Raw genomic sequence first — 21,944 nt, forward strand, 5'->3', positions numbered from 1 at the left:
AAAGAATTTCAAAACAGGAATAGGGAAATTCAGTCTGCTTATCTTTTAAGAAATTAATGCTTTTAAGAAAATAATGCCGTACATCTGTACTATTTATAAGTCATTACAAGATACGTTAAAACATTATTCATTTATCAAGGATGAAGTGAAGCTATTCCTCTTACCCTTCTTAATGTAGTTTTTCTCAGTTTTTGTGTTCTTCTGTGATGCTGTAACCTTACCCCTGGGTTCAGGGGTGCTAACAAAGGGATTCTTGTCTGTGGATAGTTGCTAAGTTGGAGTTTCTGTGCGGGGGCTAGAGCTGGGGATCTCCTATTCTGCCATCTTGCCGATGTCACCTCCATTATTTATTTATAGGTACCACATTCCTTGTGGAACCTTAGTTTAAAGCTGTGTGGTGAGGGCTTCCCTGGTGGCGCAGTGGTTGAGAGTCCGCCTGCCGATGCAGGGGACACAGGTTCGTGCCCCGGTCCAGGAAGATCCCACATGCTGCCAAGCGGCTGGGCCCGTGAGCCATGGCTGCTGAGCCTGCGCGTCCGGAGCCTGTGCTCCGCAACGGGAGAGGCCACAGCGGTGAGAGGCCCGCGTACCGCAGGAAAAAAAAAAAAAAAAGCTGTGTGGTGAGCATCTTTCAGTCCTGTCTCAGTGACCCCCTCTGATTGTATGTTGAGCCTCACTTGGGGATCACTGGAAGTTTTTTATGATCACAGAACTTGGCCACATGGCTCCTCTACCCATGCCAACTGCTCTCCTTTCTGCCAACCTCCCTGTTCTCACCCGTCTTACGTAGTTTTGCAGGATTAAGCTTCGTAGAGCGCAGGTATAATTATATGATATGGCCACTCAGCAATCTTCATGAGCCTCATAAATGAAGATAACACCATTCCTTAATATTTTGTCCTAGCTGTTGTCTTTACTGTTCACCCTCATTTTATACAGCAGTGGACCTTTGAAGTTCACCATGGATATGTGCAAGAACTTCATGATTCCTCAAACTAGTGATTACAGTTATAGGCTATGATGTCTACGGTGACTTCCTCTGTAGAATGGGATAGAATACCTCTTTCACAAGGTTTATGAGGAGTGCTTGAGAACCACTGGTTGCCAGCTGTGTTTACCCATCATCTAAGAAACATTTATCATTTATCAACTGCACAGGTTTAAATTGGCACCATAGCCAAATTGCAAATGGTATAACTGAAGTTGTATCTGTGATAAGTATCAAAGAACTGCTCTCTCACATGCTGAAATCCAGATGAGTTATTTCCCTTTTGCTAAATTCTCCCTGGGCCTCAGCTGGTGACACAACCCTCTGGATTGGTGTTCACTCTGCCCACCATCTTTATTTCTATGCATTCCTAAAAACATTTTTTTTTTCTGTCCTTCCAGCCCCACCCAGCTTAACATGCTGCTTGAGCATGAAGGAGACACACTTCCTCCAAACTCCCAGATGCCTTGCTAACACCCCTCCTGAGGTGTTTTTCTTCCTCTGCTTCGGGGTTAACTCACGTGTGTACTTCTCTCTCCCCGCCGTCCCTCCCTGCAACCACTCTTTGAAGGCAGAGGCTGTGTCTTTGTCACCTCTGTGTTCCTCACAGCAACCAGCAGCACTAGGTTGCCTGCGTGGGTGGCCTAATTAAGAGATATATCGGGCAGTCTTCAGAATTGGGATTCTGAAGTGCATGAAGGCAATGGATCCTCTCTCTAGTAAAATAAAATAGACATTTGTGCACACACAGATTTTATATTAAGATGCAGAGGTTGTGTGGACTCAGTAAAGAATCCCCTGATTTATTTTTATTTAAAAAAATTTTCTTTATTGAAGTAGAGTTGATTTACAGTGTTGTGCCAGTCTCTGCTGTACAGCACAGTGACTCAGTTATACACATATAGACATTCTTTTTTCATATTCTTTTCCATTATGGTTTATCACAAGATACTGAATATAGTTCCCTGTGCTCTACAGTAGGTCCTTGTTGTTTATCCATTCTAAATGTGATAGTTTGCATCTGCCAGCCCCAAAGTCCCAGTCCATCCCTCTCCCTTCCCTTCTCGCCCTTGGCAACCACAAGTCTGTTCTCTATGTCTATGAGTCTGTTTCTGTTTTGTAGACAGGTTCATTTGTGCCATATTTTAGATTCCACATATAAGTGATACCATATGGTATTTGTCTTTCTCTTTCTGACTTACTTCACTTAGTATGATAATCTCTAGTTGCATCCATGTTGCTGCAAATGGCATTATTTCATTCTTTTTTATTCCATTGTATATATGTACCACATCTTCTTTATCCATTCATCTGTCGATGGACATTTAGGTGGTTTCCACGTTTTGGCTATTGTGAACAGTGCCGCTATGAACATAGGGGTGCATGTATCTTTTTGAATTATAGTTTTGTCCGGGTATATTCCCAGGAGTGGGGTTGCTGGGTCATATGGTAATTCTATTTTTAGTTTTCTGAGGAACCTCCATACTGTTCTCCATAGTGGCTCTACCAATTTACACTCCCACCAAGAGTGTAGGAGGGTTCCCTTTTCTCCACACCCTCTCCAGCACTTGTTATTTGTAGACTTTTTAATGATGGGCATTCTGACCGGTGTGAGGTGGTACCTCATTGTGGTTTTGATTTGCATTTCTCTAATAATTAGCGATGTTGAGCATCTTTTCATGTGCCTACTGGCCATCTGTATGTCTTCTTTGGAGAAATGTCTTATTAAGGTCTTCTGCCCATTTTTCAATTGGGTTGTTTTTTTTGTTGTTGTTGAGCTGTATGAGCTGTTTGTATATTTTGGAGATTAAGCCTTTGTCTATTGAATCATTTGCAAATATTCTCTCCCATTCCGTAGGTTGTCTTTTCATTTTTTTATGGTTTCCTTTGCTGTGCAAAAGCTTGTAAGTTTGATTAGGTCCCATTTGTTTATTTTTGTTTTTAATTCTATTGCCTTGGGAGACTGACGTAAGAAAACAGTGGTACAATTTATGTCAGAGAATGTTTTGCCTATGCTCTCTTCTAGGAGTTTTATGGTGTCATGTCTTGTGTTTAAGTCTTTAAGCCATTTTGAGTTTATTTTTGTGTATGATGTGAGGATGTGTTCTAACTTCATCGATTTACATGCAGCTGTCCAGCTTTCCCAATATTACTTGCTGAAGAGACTTTTTCCCATTTTATAATCTTGCCTCCTTTGTCAAAGATTAATTAACCATAGGTGTGTGGGTTTATTTTTGGGCTCTCTATTCTGTTCCATTGATCCATATGCCTGTTTTTGTACCAATTCCACACTGTTTTAAAGAATCCCCTGATTTAGGCAATCCTTTGTCTGTCTGGTCAGACCTCTACTAATTAGGAAGCTTGAAATGTGTATTTAGAAAACGGTTAGTGACCTGTGGAGTGTATGTGGGCTGTTTCTCAATGTTAAGCAAACTTCTCTATCAAGTGTTGAGCTACCCCTACTTTGCACTAACTCCAATAAGGGAATTGAAATTCAGAAATCCATCCTTTATAGGGAAGTGGTTATATTTTAATCTGCTCAGCCTTATTTCAGAAAGTCACGGGATGCTGGCACTAGAAGGATCTCAGAGTCCTGCCTGGGCCGGCAGTTTGGAGAACTTGCATTTTTTTTTTTGCGGTACGCGGGCCTCTCACTGTTGTGGCCTCTCCCGTTGCGGAGCACAGGCTCCGGACACTCAGGCTCAGCAGCCATGGCTCACGGGCCCAGCCGCTCCGCGGCATGTGGGATCTTCCCAGACCAGGGCACGAACCCGTGTCCCCTGCATCGGCAGGCGGACTCTCAACCACTACGCCACCAGAGAAGCCCGAACTTGCATTTTTAACATAACTCTCTAGTGGATTCCAAGGGAAAATCCTTGGGTTTGGGAACCCAGGTTCTAGAGCAACACTCTCATTTTACTGGGCGTGACTGTTAGGTTCAAAGAGGGAAGGGGATTTGCTTTAGGTCAAAAGTTAGTGGCCCAGCCAGTTTGACTCCGGGTTCAGTGTCCTTTGAACTGGAGTGTGCGGCCTTACGTAGTAAGTATTGAGCAACTTGATCCTATGATAGCGTATTTATTTGTTGGTTAAAACAAAGAAATAGAGAAAGGCCTTGCCTAAAACACATAAAATAGCAACAGTAACAGCGAGGCCGACTTACTTCTGCCTAACTAGGAAATAAACTGTAAAATAAAGCAATCATCAAAAAAAGCACCAACCGTGGAACATTTATGTCTGAAAAGCAGTATGTGTCTGATGGCCTGGTGAGTGAGTTCATTCTGGAGTGTGAGTAATTGCCTTCGTGCACAAACAGGGTTTTTGAACTTTGCCGTGGGGTTGCCCATTGAACTTTTTGAGTCATAATTGAAAATTCACAACGTGGCTTGTGAGTTAGGTTTCGGGGGGAAAGAGCATCAGGCTATGGTTTAAAAAAAAAACCTTGGTTTTGACTATACGTTTTAGGTTTCTGACCAATTTCTGGGTTTTCTGTTCTTCCCTTGTACGTGGTTCCTAAGGAAACCATTTCCTAAACGCAGTGCTCTAACAAGCTAAACAGAGGCCTTGATCAGCTGGGATGTAATTCCTCGCCTCCCAGTGGCACTGGACAGACGTAGGGCCATTAATTAGTGCCCGGGCTTGTTGACTCTAGCTCCCTGAGCTCACTCCCAGGCTCACTTGGACCTTGATGGTACACGGGGCAGGGGGCTGTATTCAGACCCTCTGCGTAACGGAGCATCACGAGGCAGCGTCAGCTGCACAGCACAGCTTGTCTCATATTGGCCGGTGGGAGCTGGGGCTAAGAGTCAGAGTGGAAGGGAAGAGAGCGCTGTGCCCGGCACCCCTCCCTCCTCCAGTACTCCCTCCCTGCCTGCTGCCTAACCTCGATGTCGCTTCAGGGAGGAGTTCCCCAGCTCTCACACCTGCTCAGGCTGACCCCTGGCCACGTATTCTCATCGCTCTTTGTGTGTTTCCTTCATAGCACTTAAGACAGGTAGGACAATAAATAATAGCGTATTCTGTCAGGGGTGATGCTTATAACCTCGATCCTCCCCACTAGACCATGAGCTCTCGGAGAGCCCAAACCTTTTCTGATTACTCAATGATCGCTCCGGCCCAAGGCTTCAGTCTACCTGCTTCTACAGTCCTGGTCCTCCTGGGGACCGGGTTGACCAAAGCATCTGCACTTTCTAGTGTTCCTTGCCCAAGAGCACGTTGAATTAAGGATCCCCCTGAGCTCAGAGGCACCGTACCTCTGTTTGAAGGCAGGCTGTGGTAGCAGAGAAGGGCAGGGGAAGCAGAAAGGCAGTTTGGCATGGAGATAACAAGCACTTTGGTGTCACGTAATCACATGGTTCCCGGTTCCACCATATACTAATTGTATTTACATCCTTGGGCAAATCATTTCTTTTTTCTATGCCTCAGAGTCCCTGTCTGTAACGTAGGAAGGATAACTTAAATGGCGTAGTGCCATCCTGGGTACACAGTAAACTCTAATTAAGGCAGTGCCCTGGAAAGCACACATGGTATATGTGGGGTGGGTATCTCTGTGTGTGTGACTATGCGCTGTTGGGTGTTTTTTTATTTCTTTCCTTCCTTTATTCCTTCATTATTGCTTTTATTCATCAAATTTGCCTGGAGCGAGCACCACGTGGCAGACTCAGCATTGGGCGCCACGGAGGCTGCAGTGAATGAGACAGACCGATTGCTGCCTTCTGGTTGCTTAGCGATCAAAGTGACCACCACTGCGGCTGGTGGGGCGAATGGCATCCCGAGGATGGGGTGTTTTTCTTCCCTGCTCTGTGATCCCGGCACTATTGTGTTTCCTTCTGCCGCGGGTCACCCCCTTTCCAGCAGGGTGACTGTGAAATGTGAGTGCAGTGATCTGGGCAGTGGCAAGGTCTGCGTGCCTTTCTGAACGCTTCCTGTGGTTGGGCCACGTGCTGCACTCTGTGTGAACTGTCACATGACTTGTCACACAGCTCTGGGATGTAAGGGCTCTTATTACCCCCTGTTACAGAGGAGGAAACCAAGGTTACAGAGGTTAATTAACTTGCTTATTATAAAGTAGCTGGTGGTTGGTAGTAAAGGCAGGATTCCCATGGCTTGTGATGGCATGTCTGCCCCTTGGGCTCTTAGCACTGCAGCAATGTCTCTGATCAAGGGACAGCGTGCAAAGTGCTTGATTTAGATAACCTGCGTACCAGCTTCCATTGCTTACGTTCCTGGTGATGAGTGCTTTGCAGATAAGCCTCTCCTTATTTCTCCCTCCAGTGAGTATAAGGTGTTGTGGCTGAGCCTTCCCACTAATGTTATTTGTTGACAGTGTTTTGGGCTGTCTTTGAGGCCCATTCTTCACATTAGAATTAGACTACAAAAATTCACCCAGTCGTCCCCTGTTGTGGATAAATAAAAGTCCACTCTTGATTATTCTGGAGTCGGAGGCCCTAGAGCTACCTTCAGGGGCCTCTTGGGTGCTGGACCCGGGATCTTCGCGTCTGGTTGGCCTCCTCTCTGGGCCAGCCTGGTGCAGCAGAGGACTGGACATGCTCCCCTTTCAATGAAGCCACTTTGAGCGCAGCTATGGATGGGCTACGTCAGAAGAGCTGAGGGAGCTTGCCGAAAATAAATATTTCCAGGCTCCGTCTCTGGACTTCCTGATTCCCTAAATCAGGACCAAGGGCAGAAATGTGCGTGGAGCGCCCCCAGATGATTTTGAGATGTAGCCACTTCTAGCAAATAGTGCTTGGCTTGATTTGAAGTGGCCACGTACAAACAGAATATTTATAAGCGCTCCCCCGTCCCCTACCTCTTTATTTATTTATTTATTTTTTTCCCAGTACGGGGCCTCTCACTGTTGTGGCCTCTCCCGTTGCAGAGCACAGGCTCCAGACGCGCGGGCTCAGCGGCCGTGGCTCACGGGCCCAGCCGCTCCGCGGCATGTGGGATCTTCCCGGACTGGGGCACGAACCCGTGTCCCCTGCATCGGCAGGCGGACTCTCAACCACTGCGCCACCAGGGAAGCCCTACCTCTTTATTTTTGAATGACGTTTTCTTTAGAGTAGTGGTTACAGGCAAGGACTTTAGAATGGGGCTGACTTGGGTTTCAATTCTGGCTCACTGCTTAGGTGATTGTTTCAGAGCAGGTTACCTATCCTCTCTCTCCGGGCATCAGTTACCTCATCTGTACCATGGGGGTGGATCTTAACAGCTCTCTTGGCAACAGTGTAATCCATGTGGAACGTGGTGCATGATAGGTAGCTGTTACTGATGAATAGTAATAATAACAACAAATCCACCAGGTGCCACAGTGCTGGCTAGAGTTTGTCTTAAGTAGTCGGGGCAGATTCAGGAAGCCCCCTGGGCCCTGGCTCTTTGGGTGATCGACAGCCTATCTTTGGCGTGGTTGAACCAGCCCTTGGACTTTGGCTTTGTCCAGTCCCATGGATGGCTGCAGGGAGGTCTAAAGTGAGGGGTGATCCCGACTTTGCATTACTCAGTATGGGGTGCCAGGGATGCGTGTGCGCCATAAGCCAGGTCCTTGTTGCCATTTTGTCTAGAACCTGCCTTTGCAGAAGGAGATGGGGGGCCCTTATGCCACTTACAGCCCATCTTCTAAGCTTTTCTAGAAGATTTTAGGTCATGCAGGCTCCTGCCAAACTAGCAAGCAGCCAGGTCTCTCTCTTCTTCAGGCCCAGGAGACATCCTGCCCGCCTCTGAGTCCTGGTTTGGGATTGGTGGCTGTGCAACTCTGCACAGGTTACTTAGCCACACTGCCTCAGAGTCCTTATCTGAAAAATGGGGGTGAAAACTCGTCCCCAAATGTATTAGTTTCCTACTGCTGCTGTAACAAACTACCACGAACTTAGTGGCTGAAAACAGCATAAATTTATTACCTTACTCTCCTGGAGGCCAGAAGTCCTAAGATCAAGGTGTTCGTAGGGCTGCCTTTTGGAGGCACTTGGGGAAGATCCATTCACTTGCCTTTTCCAGCATCTGGACGCTGCCCACATTCCTCGGCTTCTGGCCCCATCCTCCATCTTCAAAGCCAGTAGGGTAGCATTTTCCAGTCTCTCTCTGATTCTGACCCTCTTAGAAGGAGCCTTGTGATTACGCTGGACCCACCGGATAATCTCGGATGCTACCCCATCTCAAGATCCTTAATCCCGTCTGCCAAGTTCCTTTTGCCATTAGCCTTTTCTCGGCTAAAGAATGCCACTTCATGTTGTCTTTCTTCACAGAGCTTGCGTTCTAGTAATGATTTATTACATTTGTACATTTATTATTATTGTGAGTCACTATTATTTATCAGCCATTGTACCATCCCCACTTTAGAAAAGGACATCGATACTCCAGAGAGATTGAGTAAATTCTAAAGGGTTACATATCCAGTAAGAACCAAAGTCTATTTCATGCCAACACGCTGATCTTTGTGATCTCCTCCTCTCTTCCTCCTTCTTTTGGTTCTTTGTTGGACCTCAGCTGATGTCTCACACCATTTTTGAGCAAGGTGGAGGCCTGTCCAGACACTGCCCTGGTAGAGAAGGCCAGTGCTTGGGAGGCAGGAGGAGCTTGCCCGTGCACCCAGTCATCTTCCTCTTGTGAGGCTGTGGGCTCAGCAGATTCATTTTTGGAGGCTGAGTAATCCCCTCCTGGCTTCCACCCACGTTTGGCCCCATCAGGCAGGCAGCGCCGTGGCGGCCTGTCACCGGGCTGCATTTCTTTGCTGGCTCTGTGCTAACTACGTGGGTGACTGTGAAGAATTCACTTGCCCTCTCTGGGCCAAGGTACTTTTAGGCCTTTCCCTCAGCCCCCAGCCCTCGTACAGCCAGTTTGGACAAGCTAATTGCAGGGCACAGCAGGAAAGGCAGCCCTTGTCCTGACCTGTTGGTTTGTTGCTCAAAGACAGACCAGGCTGCAGGTGCTGGAGTGTGTGGGCTAGGCTGGTCCTTGGAAGAATTGCCTGAGCGGGCAAGGTTGCATATCGTGGCCTGGCCTCCTGTTCTCTGTCTCCTTCATCCATCTACTAGAGATTCCTTTCTTCCAAGCACTTGGTCCAACTCCCTCCAAAATAGCGTTCTGTCTTTGGCTTGTCATTCCCTGAGGGCCTCTGTATGTTGTGGAATGACTCTCTGTTGTTAGCCTTTCCCATAGCTGTACGTTGTAGAATGACTCTGTTGTTAGCCTTTCCCGTAGCAAAACCGCTAAGAGCATGGACCCTGGCATTAGCCTTATGTAGATTCGAACCCCAGCTCCCCCACTTTTTAGCTCTTATCCAATCTTGTGCAAATTACTTGACTTCTGTTAGCCACAATTTCTTGTTCTGTTAAATGGAGATAGTACTAACTTCATAGGATTTTCAGCACAGTGCCTTAGAGCACAGGGGTGCATAATAATATAGCTAGCTGTTAATTCAATCGGCTTCTCTCAGCAGGATGAAAAGAAATCTGATTAAAGTAATTCACTGGCTCTCTCTCGCCCTGTCACAGAGAGAGTCATGGACATATACACACTAACAAACGTAGTAAAATAGATAGCTAGTGGGAAGCAGCCGCATAGCACAGGGATATCGGCTCAGTGCTTTGTGACAGCCTGGAGGGGTGGGATAGGGAGGGTGGGAGGGAGGGAGACGCAAGAGGGAAGACATATGGGAACATATGTATATGTATAACTGATTCACTTTGTTATAAAGCAGAAACTAACACACCATTGTAAAGCAATTATACCCCAATAAAGATGTTAAAAAAAAAAAAAAAGTAATTCACTGGAAGGTGTGAATGGCAGTAGGTTTAACCCTCCTAGAGAGAAACTTCTTTTTCCTGCAAATCCTTAAATCCTTGATTGGTGGCGGGATGGGAAAGATGACATAATGCCTTCCTTTCTCCCCACTCGCCCCCTCTTAGGAGCAGGTGGGAGAAGCTGGCAGACATGTGGGTAGGCCCGTCACAGTGCCCTTGTCTATTCTGCTGCCCTTTTGCATTCGCTAAATGCCAGAGGGAAGGGACAAGCAGTTTAGCACCCATTTTCCATCCCAGGACGGGATTTGTTAATATTTTCTCTTTGTTGGTGGCCCATCGTGTCTAATGGAATCACGGGCATGGGAAGCCCAGTGGGTTGTATCCTCTGCAGCTTCCTCCTTAGAGGCCCCTTTTGTTCTGGGAGGAAAGGGAGCTGGCCACACCTGCAAGGATGTGCAGCCCTGAAGGAAGTCCTTCATATCGCCTCTATGCGCAGGTCAGACAAGGCACCATGCCCTCCCAGCGGTTCCCCAAGCTGCCTGTGCATCAGACTCCTGTAGGGAGCGTTTACATTTTACAGTACACTCTGGGGTCCCATCGGGCTGAGGCCTGGGATGCGGTGCCAGTTCTCTGCCAATCCAGGCTGCCGTTTCTTCACCCGAACCCTTTGTGGGGCAGTCTGTCTCTTACTTAAGAACCGGCTCGAATATTACTCCCCTGGCTGAGTACTTTTCTCTTTCCTCTGGGCTTTCCTGTGTGGTGGTCTGACCTTTTCCACACTGGGCTAGAAGGTAACCGTGTGTCTGTCTCCTTCACTAGAATGGAGCTCCGTGGGGGAGGGAGCATGGCTTACCCACTTTCGTGTCCCTGAATCTAACACAGTGACTAACACATAGTAGGTACCAGGACAGGTTTATACAAGATGTAACGTGTGTTCTGAATCACTCGATTTCTTTTGACTTCTAGTGCACTGCTTATTATACAGTAGAATTCTCAGTAAAAACTCTTCCGATGAATGAGTAGGACGCAGCTGAGAGGCTGAGGTTGCTGAGATGCCGTTTCTCAGCATGGCCTTTCCATGCCAGCCCCTTTCCTCCCCTGCTGGCATTTCCCACGAGAAAGCCGTGGGGTCTGCCATATGCTTTGAGTTCTTGGCCCGGATCCTCCAGATTTGGAAACACCTGGCTTTCCAAGAACAGGTTCACTGTTTTCTTCCTGGGTGCCACCTCTTCTGTCTGTTCATTGAGCTTTTCATATTCAGCTTGAAGTGAGGGATGGGGGAATCCCAACACACAAGAAGAGAATTAGAAAAACAAGCGACTTGGATCCGCTCCCTTCCCCCGTGACAGGTGTCTTAACAAATCACTAGTTTTCTCCACCACCCCTCCCCCGACACACACTGGATGGCTTTCTGTCACCCTGGGGTCTGCATGGTCTGGTTGTGCGCGCGCGCGCGCGCGTGTGTGTGTGTGTGTGTGTGTGTGTGTGTGTAGGTGTGTTCTCTTTGTCCTTGTGCAGTTACTTTCATTTTGTAGGTACCCAGCTGATTGTGGCATAGAGTTAATGGATGTCCACAGATTACCCTTTAATGTAAACAGTTTATTTAAATTCCAAAGTAATTAAACATATTTTCTTTGTTTCTTTTTCTATTAAACAGAGACTCTTTATAACCTGGATTGCAGTAGTGGTTGTTTTAGGCAAAGCCAAGTCCATGGAAGTTCAATGTACAGGGAGAATATAGGAACTTTGGGAAACCCTTCCATGGAGTGTAGGGCGAGGGGTCTGGGAATGTTTTAAGCCTCGTGCAGGGGTGAATGGTAGGTACGGGCTGCAGTGGGGGTATTTGCAGGTATTGTTGGGAGCCCCTCAGCCACCATAATTGGCACACGTGCATGGTGGGCACACGTGCATGGTGGGCACATGCCTGAGTTGGCCGCCTGCACTTTCCTGGGCTTCACGCTCACCTCCTGGGAAAGTGTTAGTGGCTCCTAATTGCCTGTGGGAATCCAGAAGTTATTTGTTGGTGATGCTTAAAGAGTTTCCTGGTATATCTTCAACTTGCCAACTCCTAAATTTCTCCCTTGAAGCCTTCTGTGGGGTTAGGGAGGGAAGTGCAGAGAGATTTCAGGGGAATTTGACATATTCCCCATCTAGAAAAGGTAGGCAGAGAAAAACAAATACCGTGTGCTGACACATATGTATGGCATCTAAAAAAAAATGGTTCTGAAGAACCTAGGGGTAGGACAGGAATAAAGACGCAGATGTAGAGAATGGACTTGAGGACATGGGGAGGGGGAAGGGTAAGCTGGGACGAAGTGAGAGAGTGGCACGGACATATATACACTCCCAAATGTAAAACAGATAGCTAGTGGGAAGCAGCCACCTAGCACAGGGAGATCAGCTCCGTGCTTTGTGACCACCTAGACGGGTGGGATAGGGAGGGTGGGAGGGAGATGCAAGAGGGAGGGGATGTGGGGATATATGTATACATATAGCTGAAACTAACTTTGTGATACTGCAGAAAGTAACACGACATTGTAAAGCAATTATACTCCAATAAAGATGTTAAAGAAAAAAAAAGAAAGAAAAGGTAGGCAGCTGACTCCTGGTCCCTGAAAACTGGCACCTGACCCCCCTTCCAGCTCAGTCCTGGCCTGGCTGCCCCACTCTCTATCCTGCTCTCCCCTCCTCGGTTCTCCCACCCCCACTGAAACCCGTCCTTCTTTCTCAGGACTCTGCCCTGTGAAGTTGGCTGCACAGCCTCAGGTTTCACTAAGTGTCTGAAGAGGCACAGGTTGGAACCAGCACAAGGAATCTGGCCCCCATCGTGCTCTCCTTCTGCCTCGCTCTAACTCTCCTTTCCCCAGCAGGGGCCACCGCAGTGCCCACGCTCCTTCTCTCTGACTGTTGACCAGCAGCAGCACCTCTTGGAACAAGGCAGTCCTGCCCCACTGCTCCCCATATGTTGCCAAGGTCTTTTCTTGCTTAGCCTGACTTCCTGGTCTTTTAAGGTCCAGTCTTCTTCCTCATGGCCCAGCCCCAGAGCACCTTGGGGGTGTGAGAAGTGTCTTAATGTGCCCAAGGAAAGCATACAGCTCCCAAGCGCCCTTCACACAAGTACATATAGTACAGTTACCACGGAATGATAATGCTACCTCAGTCTTGTTTCTGTTTCCTTATTTGCTTTGTGATCTTTTGTGACTTTTCTGATTAGCAAGATATCATGTTTGTTTTGACGCTTAGTGCTGCTAACTCCTAAACATGATTGCTTTCCAGGTCCCAAACCAGTTGTGTTCCTGCAGCATGGCTTGCTGGCAGATTCCAGTAACTGGGTCACAAACCTGCCCAACAGCAGCCTGGGCTTCATTCTGGCAGACGCGGGTTTTGATGTGTGGATGGGGAACAGCAGGGGAAACACCTGGTCTCGGAAACACAAGACCCTCTCCATAGACCAAGATGAGTTCTGGGCCTTCAGGTATCTTTGAATTGATTATGACGGGGGGTCTTTTTCCTTGGTACCCTCAACATACACACTGGGGAGGCAAATAGACAGGAAACTCAAGATCATATGATGGGAAACTAATGGTTTATGAAAGGTTTTATGCCTTGTTAGGAATTTAATAAATAGCAGTAAGGTAAATTATAAATAAATGATTACATTTATGGGTTACATTCAATAAGGGATTTTTAGTTATTTTGACATTCCTGGTGGTGCGGGTGTCGCTGTGTAAATTGTGTACCATACCCTCTCCCTTCCTCCATAAACACGTCCTGCAAGTATTCACTCCTCTTATTTCTAGAAGTTCTCCTCTTCTCTCTCTTACTTCTGGCTCTACCAGTTGATCACTGCATGATATTAGGCATGTGGCATAAGCCCTGTGTTTGTTGCCTTTTTGTAAAGTGGGGATAATAAATACCTTTCTCATAAGGTCACTGGGGGCTTAAAGGAGAGGATACAAGGAAAGAGGCTGGCACAGAGCCTGGCACAGCGCAAGTGGTGGTTACAGTCAGTACACATGCGTACAGGTTCAGGGCTGTGTCTCTGTACCAGGCATTAGAGAAAGTCAGCACCATGACTCCTTCAGGCTTGCTTCCCCATTTGTAAAACCAGAACCTACCCGAGGCCGTGAAACACAGGAATGAGAGCTTCTACCAAAGGCATCTCCAAGAATATACTCGTTGTTACACTGTTTGTAATAGCGAGAAATTGGAAACTACCAAATGCCCATCAGCAGTGAGTGAACAAATAAAGTGTCATGTATTTACACAATGACCAGCCGACAGCTGTATGTGACGGCAAAGATGAAGTCGGATGCAGAATGATACACGCTGTTTGATCCCATTCATAGAAAAGTTCCCAAATGGATCAAACTAATTTAGGGTTTAAGAAAGGAGGATAGTGGTTATTTGGGGGAGGCATGGTGAGCAAGGAGCCCAGGGAGGCTTCTGCAGCGCTGGTAACGTTCAGTTCCCTGTGCTCAGGGCTGGTTTACCCAGCTGTGTTCAGTTTGTGATAACTCGTCAAGCAGCACACTTGTATGCTGTCGTGGTTGCATGCAATGTCTCAATGAAAAATTTCCTTGTTTGGATTACAGTTACGATGAGATGGCAAATTATGACCTACCAGCTTCAATTAACTTCATTCTGAATAAAACTGGCCAAGAACAAGTGTATTATGTGGGCCATTCTCAAGGCACCACGATAGGTATGTATAAAATAAAGATGGGAGGTTGATATAATGTTTTATTACAGTTTGTTCCTTCTTAAAAGTGAAATATAAAAAAAAAAAATGTTCAGATAGAGTTTTGTGTTTGTTTTTTAATGCCAGGCAGAAATAATGAATAGGGCAAAGAATTTTGGTAATATTGAGTCTTCTCTGGAAATTCAGACAAACATAAATAGATGAACATGGTGTATGGTTCCCTTGATTGAAGGAATCAATGTAAACCACAGCCTATTACATATTTTCCTAGTTAAGTGATACGGGGATGTGAGAGAGTGGAAAACAGGAAGTTGTATAAGTGCAGAGACTTTTATAAAGAAAACAAGGAAATACACGGATTTTTTAAAGTGAAGTGGAATAAAGCTAGCTCCAAGGATGCCATAGTACACTTTATTTACAAATAATTTTTTAAAGTCATATATATGTTTAATTTATGCTGATGATAAAAGTATTATGTGTTCATTGTAAATAGAAACAAAAAATTTAGCAAAGTTTTAAAAAAATAAAAATTGCCAGGAGTTCTCTGGTGGCCTAGTGGTTAGGACTTTGAGCTTTCACTGCCTCGCCCTGGGTTCAATCCCTGGTCAGGCAACTGAGATCCTTCAAGCCACGTGTCGTGGCCTAACCCACCCCCCCGCCAAAAAAAAAAATGCTTGTAATTCGAGCAAACAAGAGCTCCTCTGATTAGGGACTAGAGACCTGTCCCGTAATTTATTTAATTCCCCTGTTAGTGTTTCCTATGACTCATATCTTTGTGTTCCTATCACACAATCTTCTTAGAATACATTCCTAGAAGACAGCTATGATGTGAAAGGTAGGAATGCTTTGAAGTGTCTCCTTATGCGTGGTTAAGCTGCCTTGTCCTCACTACCACTCCCCTTGGTCACCTTGAGAGCCTTCAAGCAACAAGTAACATGGACGTAATTGCCCTCCTTACTGATGGACTTAAGCATTTCTTGCATCTATATTCGTTCTTCCATGACTTGTCCATTGGTGTCCTTTGCCCCACTGCTTTCAAAATTGACATTCTGGGGCCAAGTTTAAGGCAAGAAGTGACCTGAGAGGAAGCTAAAAGATATTTTAAAGCTAGAGGATTCTAAATGTGTAAGTTCCTTTCGAGTCCTTGGCGACTGCGTTGAGCACCTTCGTACATCACTCTTGGTGATGGGGGGGGGCAGTAGGGGATGGACACAGTGGGGTGGAGCTGTTAGGAATAGTCTTCGATTCCCTGGCTTACATCATTAAAGGAACGGGAAACATCTTCTGGTTCTAGCAACCCGGATTTCTTCCAGTGCATATGTAGGCTGAAAATCAAAACAAGCACTTAGCAAAACTTGATTTACTGGTTTAACCAAATTCAGTGTTTTTGCACGTAGGAGTTCAGAGGCCCTTGTTTCAGGAGTTTTGCCTCCTGGCATTGCTTGCACAGGTCTCAGATTGCCACTAGAAGGCGACACGCATGCCTGCCCTTGCCTTTTCAGAGAAGAGTCCCAGAAGATGGAATTCTCTTATTTTCCTTTTGTTCCCACAGGTTTCATAGCATTTTCACGGATCCCGGAGCTGGCCAAAAAGATTAAAATGTTTTTTGCCCTGGCTCCCGTGACCTCAGCCCAGTTCGCTACTAGCCCTCTAGTTAAATTAGGACGATTTTCAGATCTTCTCATTAAGGTACTTGGATTCCCCCCACCTCCACTCCCTTCCCTCACAGATTTCCTTTCTGGTTCTGAAGAATTGGCCTTTAGAGGAAGAAGGTGTGTCTTCCTCCCCTGTGTTTTGCTATCAATGGAACAGTGGGTTTTCCTCTCTCTGTGGTTTTTCTTTCCCCTTTCACCCCTACTTCCAGATCCGGGGGAGCCAGGGAAGGTGTCCTTAACTCCACACTGGAGCTCCCTGTTCTCATGGCTAACACGTCAGTGCAAATCCCCACCCACCTTACCAAGAGAGCATAGCTTAAACCTTAAACCTCCCTGAAGTTGCCCTTTATTCCATAGAGTGGGTCTGTGCCTAGGAGTAGGCAGCAGATGGGAGACAGGCGATGTGCTATTCCACATGCCCGACCCTGACCACACTGAGGGTGATCTATTATATTTTATTATATGGCCCCTAAGCAGAGGCCAGTAACTTCATCGGAGCCCAATGTGTGAACCCTCCAGGATTTGCTCAAGGAGGAAGCAGGTTTTTTTTGTTTTCTTTGTTTTTTTGCGGTACGCGGGCCTCTCACTGTTGTGGCCTGTCCCGTTGCGGAGCACAGGCTCCGGACGCGCAGGCTCAGCGGCCATGGCTCATGGGCCCAGCTGCACTGCGGCATGTGGGATCTTCCCAGACCGGGGCACGAACCTGTGTCCCCTGCATCAGCAGGCAGACTCTCAACCACTGCGCCACCAGGGAAGCCCAGGAAGCAGTTTTTATGAGGAGTTGAGAGCCAGCTGAGGCCAGATGGTCCGTTACGCACGCACTATCTATGTTTTACGTATGATAGGTGTGTACACACACATACGAAATCCTATACAGAAATATATACTTATACATATCTCTTGGCCATTTAAGAAATACGTTCACAGGACATATAGACTATACTCTGACCTCAGAGTCTGACTCTCACCTAAGATGGGATTCTCTGTACCAGTGATCAGACAGGCAGGTAAGATGTGGGCCCCTCTAACCACATTTATTTTAAATACCTTGGATAACAGAACCTTCGATTTTCATTATAAACAATTCAGAGATTACAAATAAAGTACCCTTCAACTACCAAGCCTTCTCCTAGCGCCTTCCTCAGAATTAAGCACCGTGCTCAGCCTGGGGTCTTTTCCTATAGACCTTGTGTGTGAATTTGTATACCTGTATAGGTCCAGAGAGAAATGTATTGTTCTGTTTCACTGTAGACAGTATCCAACTATGTAACTTGAGTACCTTGATAAAGACCCTATTTCCAAATAATGTCACATGCTGAGATACAGGGAATTAGGACTTCCACATATCTTTTTCAGGAGGGACACAATTCAACCCATAAAACTGCCTTTGTAGGCATTTGAATTTTTCACTCTGCTTGTCCCTCCAGGGGGTAGGCATCAGCGAAAGTGTAAATTATAAGGAGACAAATTTGGGTTCACTATAAAGAAGATCTTTTTCCTATTTCCTATTACGCATGTACATGACGATCTGCCTTGAGGGCATAGTGATTGCCCCAGAAATACTTGAGCACAGGTCCAGGGGCCATTGGTCAGGTCTGATGTACACCAGGAGTCAGCAGATGTTTTCTGTTAAAGGTCCAGATAATAAATGTTTTTGGCTTTGTGGGTCATATGGTTTCTGTTTCAACTACTGAACTCTGCCTTTGTCTTCTTTTTTTTTGGCTGCGTTGGGTCTCCGTTGCTGTGCGTGGGCTTTCTCTAGTTGCGGTGAGCGGGGACTACTCTTCGTTGCGGTGCCCGGGCTTTTCATCACGGTGGCTTCTCTTGTTGCGGAGCACGGGCTGTAGGCACGTGGCTTCAGTAGTTGTGGCACATGTGCTCAGTAGTTGTGGCTCGCGGGCCCTAGAGCACGTGGGCTTCAGTAGTTGTGGTGCACAGGCTTAGTTGCTCCGTGGCATGTGGGATCTTCCCGGACTAGGGCTCGAACCCATGTCCCCTGCATTGGCAGGTGGATTCTTAACCACTGCGCCACCAGGGAAGTCCTCTGCCTTTGTCTTATGAAAACAGCCAGAGACAATGTGTATAGAGAAAAGCATGGCCGTGTTCCAATAAACTTTATAAAAACAGGCAGTGCTGGCAGAGGAGGCATGGGGAGTTATTGTTTAAATGGGTACAGAGTTTCAGTCTCAGATGTTGAAAGAGTTCTGGAGATGGATGGATAGTAGTGATGGTTGCACAACAATGTGAATGTACTAATGCTGCTGACCTGAACACTTAAAAATGGTTAAAATGGTAAATTTTGTATTAAGTATTAAAAAACCCCAAAAGGCAGTGGGCAGGATTTGGCCCACTGGCCAGTAGCATCGGATCAGATGTATGTGTCCTAAGCAGACACATTGCTGACCAACCACAGTTTCAACTCTTTCTCAGAAGTCACTAGCAATCCTTCAAAGTCAGATGAAACTTTGGGGATGGCCCTGGGATCAGGGATCATTCAGGCCCCCTCCCACTGTAAAAGTCTTCTGTGGACCTATGTGATTTTTTGCCTTCTTTTTTTCGTTTGAGACTTTAAATACACGTCTGTAACATCTGCTATTGCCTTAGTAAACGTATCACACAGGTGTCCTAGTTTGAACGCCCACTGGTTGCCATTTCTCTTCTGAGGCCATCCGTGGACACGGTTGGCATGTGTCTGCTTGTGAGGTGGGACGTGGAGGCCATACACCAGAAGCAAATGCTGAGATATTCTTTTTATTTTGCAGGACTTATTTGGGGTTAAAGAATTTCTTCCCCAGAGTATGTTTGTGAAGTGGCTGAGTACACATATTTGTACTCATGTCATTCTGAAGGAGCTTTGCGGAAATGTCTTTTTTGTTATGTGTGGATTTAATGAGAGAAATTTAAATATGGTATGTATGTTTACAATAACACTTGCTTTAAACTGTCAGTGATTTTATTTTATCTGTGAATGTGCTTCTTTGTGTTGGAGGGTGTGGGAGAGGCAGGAATGGCCTCATTAGAGCTCTAAAGGCTCTTTCATTTAACGGGTATAAGAATCAACCTTGGCAGGTACCTGGAACACCATTTGCGGCTAACCTCAGGCCAGCCATTGTCAGCTTCCTACATTGTACCTATGTGGAAACTATGGAATGAGGGAGATCGGTCATCATTTAAATTGCAATATTTATATTTATTATAGTGATCTTTTTCTTCAAAATAATTACTATAAATGTGTTTAAATTTGGAATGGCCATTTACACACACACACAGGCACATACCCACCCATGTATATATACATTTATTTATTTATTTTATAAAATGTAAACCCTTGGCCAGCAATGTGCTGATGTTTCTAAATACATTCGTAGTTTGTCAGGTTGTATTTTGAAAACAGGTCTTAAAATTCTGGAATGAAGGCTCTAGGGAATTTTTAAGGGATGTTAATTTTTCTTGTTTCTGATGAATAAAAGCAAGGTATGATTGTTATATAAAATTTTGGAAATTCAGAAAAATATGAAGAAGAAAATAGAAATGAGCAGTAATCTCAACCAATACAGCCCCACGGTTACCATGTTGCTGTATATCCTTCATGTGTATTCTGTGTGTGTATGTGTGGTTATTCATATTTTTACAGGACGTATTTGTAGTCAAAGAATTTTTTTTCCTGCTCTTAATCTCACGTATTTGAGATTGTGGCTCTGTAGTTTTTAATGCTTCAAGGTGCAAACTATGTTTTTTATCAATGCCTCCTTCAGGCTGTTTTCATTCTTTATTTCCATGTGTTTATTTTGCAGTCTAGAGTGGCTGTGTATGCCACACACTGTCCTGCCGGAACTTCTGTGCAAAATATGTTACACTGGAGCCAGGTACGCATTCCAGGAGTACAGTGGGGGGTTTGTGGAACATCGGCCTTAGAAAGTTCTGTGCATTCCATGAAGCAAATAGAAAGGTAGTCTGCTTACACATCTGAGCTGCTTTCCTTCCTGAGTCCTGGGCTCCTGTCACTATGTTTATCTCGCTTGTGTTATCCTCCCTGGGGCAGACTGTACTACGGTATGAGTTCACCAAACAGCTATTGGGGTTGACTTGTTTGTTCTTTTCTTCCCCCTCCCCTCTGTCAGTTTTTCATTGAGTCCCAGATTTATTTTATTTCTGTGTTGCTCCAGAAAGCAAGATTTTAGAGCAGCTTTGGAGATAGAAGCTGCTATTTCAGCATTAACCTATGAACACTGTATGCCTCAAACATCAGTGGAGAAACAGAGCTAAATCAGTCAAGGATATAAGTAAGAGACACTAAATTTTAAAATAGAGTTTTGATTGTATGATCACACATCACGAAAGTATGCATGTTCATTCTAGAAAATGTATAAATTACATACGAGTATAATAATAAAAATTCTCATAAGGTGAAAAATAAAATTGTTCTGTAATCCCACACAGAGATAGAGAATATGTACCAGGGATATAAAATGTCTCTGCATTCTACTCCATATCTCTTGCTGCGTATCATTTCAGAAAGAAGTGGTTAAAGATACAGATAGAAATCATAATTGTAGAAATAGATTGTTTACTTTTCTTCTCACTCTTTTATAGCTGTTTTTTTTCACCTGACAATATGTCAGGGACTTTTTCTACCTCAGGACATGTTTTTGTATAATTTTTCCCCCAAAATTCTTTTTAAATATGAAATAACTCACCATTTAAGCATCAGACCAAGATGCAGTGAGTGCCTTGGGTAGCAATCTTCAAACAACTGGCAGTCACTGCCTGTATCAGAATCATGTGAGTTGCTTTTAAAAGTACACTTTTTAATATAATATTATTTTTAAAAAGTAAGGGACATTGGGTTTGTGGTAGAGCTGTTGGATTAGCTACAATCCAGGCTTTTAAACACTAAGACTCCTGTGTCCCATCCCTAGAGATTCTAATTCATTCGGACTGCAGTGTGTATACCTTTACTTTTTTTAAACATCTTTGCCGAGGTATAAGTGACATACAATATTTGAAGTGTACAATGTAGTATGTTTTGCCATAGATATACACCTGCAAAGCCATCACCACAATCAAACCAGTGAACGTATCTGTCACCCCCAGAAGCCCCCTTGAGTACCCCCTCCACCCTCTCCCATCTGCAGCGACCCATCTGCTTTCTGTCACTATAGGTTACTTTGAATTTTCCAGAGTTTGGTCTAAATATAATCATACAGTATATATTTGTTTTTGTCTGGCTTCTCTCAGCATCATTATTTTGAGATTCACCCAAGTTGTCATGTGCATCAGTACTTCATTTCTTTCTGGTGCTGAGTGGTGAGAATTTATATTTTTTAAAAATTCTGCCCATTAGACTCTTCTGCCCAACTGGATTTGGGAACCTCTGATCCGGGACATCACTGGTGCTTTGGTATCCTTCCTCAGTTGTCCCAGGAACGCTGTCAGTTGCGAGTGCTATTGGTTACCTCTCCTTGGGCTTATCCCTATGGAACCAGGCAGGACCCGGCCTGAGGCTTTTAGCCCCGTAGTGACTGTAGGGCCTAGTGTTAAGCGTCAGGGACTCAGTACCAGAGTTTGGCCTAGAAGAGGGGCATCTGGAAGGCAGGTAGCTCATGACATGCTGAGGAGCACACCTTTACCTCTGAAGGGATGTCCCGAAACCTTCAGAAGTCCTCAGATGTTCACCCCCAAGCGTCCACCCAGTCCCCTACTTTTCTCCCCAGACACTTCTCCATCTAGAGCCGCTTGTTTTCTCTGTGTGCCCTGGCATCAGAAGAGCCTTATCTTTCTGAGCATTTTTACCCTCTTACCTATTGGACATTTTCCAGTAAGGTCCAGTTTCTGTCACCTCAGGAGTCAGTGCTCCCCTGTGT

The 21,944-nt window shown here is 45.5% G+C and overlaps 1 protein-coding gene across 3 annotated transcripts in view; it reads left to right on the forward strand.

Moving 5' to 3' along the window:
- Positions 1 to 21,944, forward strand: part of LIPA (lipase A, lysosomal acid type) — a 101,068-nt gene that overhangs the window by 73,416 nt on the left and 5,708 nt on the right. For 2 of the 3 annotated variants that reach the window (XM_019942104.3, XM_019942062.3), the window contains exons 4-8: positions 13,000 to 13,198; positions 14,319 to 14,428; positions 15,978 to 16,114; positions 18,843 to 18,989; positions 19,875 to 19,946. In XM_019942104.3, the coding sequence (XP_019797663.1) occupies positions 13,000 to 13,198; positions 14,319 to 14,428; positions 15,978 to 16,114; positions 18,843 to 18,989; positions 19,875 to 19,946 (665 nt within the window). The remainder of the gene's footprint in view (positions 1 to 12,999; positions 13,199 to 14,318; positions 14,429 to 15,977; positions 16,115 to 18,842; positions 18,990 to 19,874; positions 19,947 to 21,944) is intronic. The other variant, XM_073794227.1, reaches the window with a different exon arrangement.

This window comes from Tursiops truncatus, chromosome 16 (assembly GCF_011762595.2).
Source record: "Tursiops truncatus isolate mTurTru1 chromosome 16, mTurTru1.mat.Y, whole genome shotgun sequence".
NCBI classification, from domain to species: Eukaryota; Metazoa; Chordata; class Mammalia; order Artiodactyla; family Delphinidae; genus Tursiops; species Tursiops truncatus.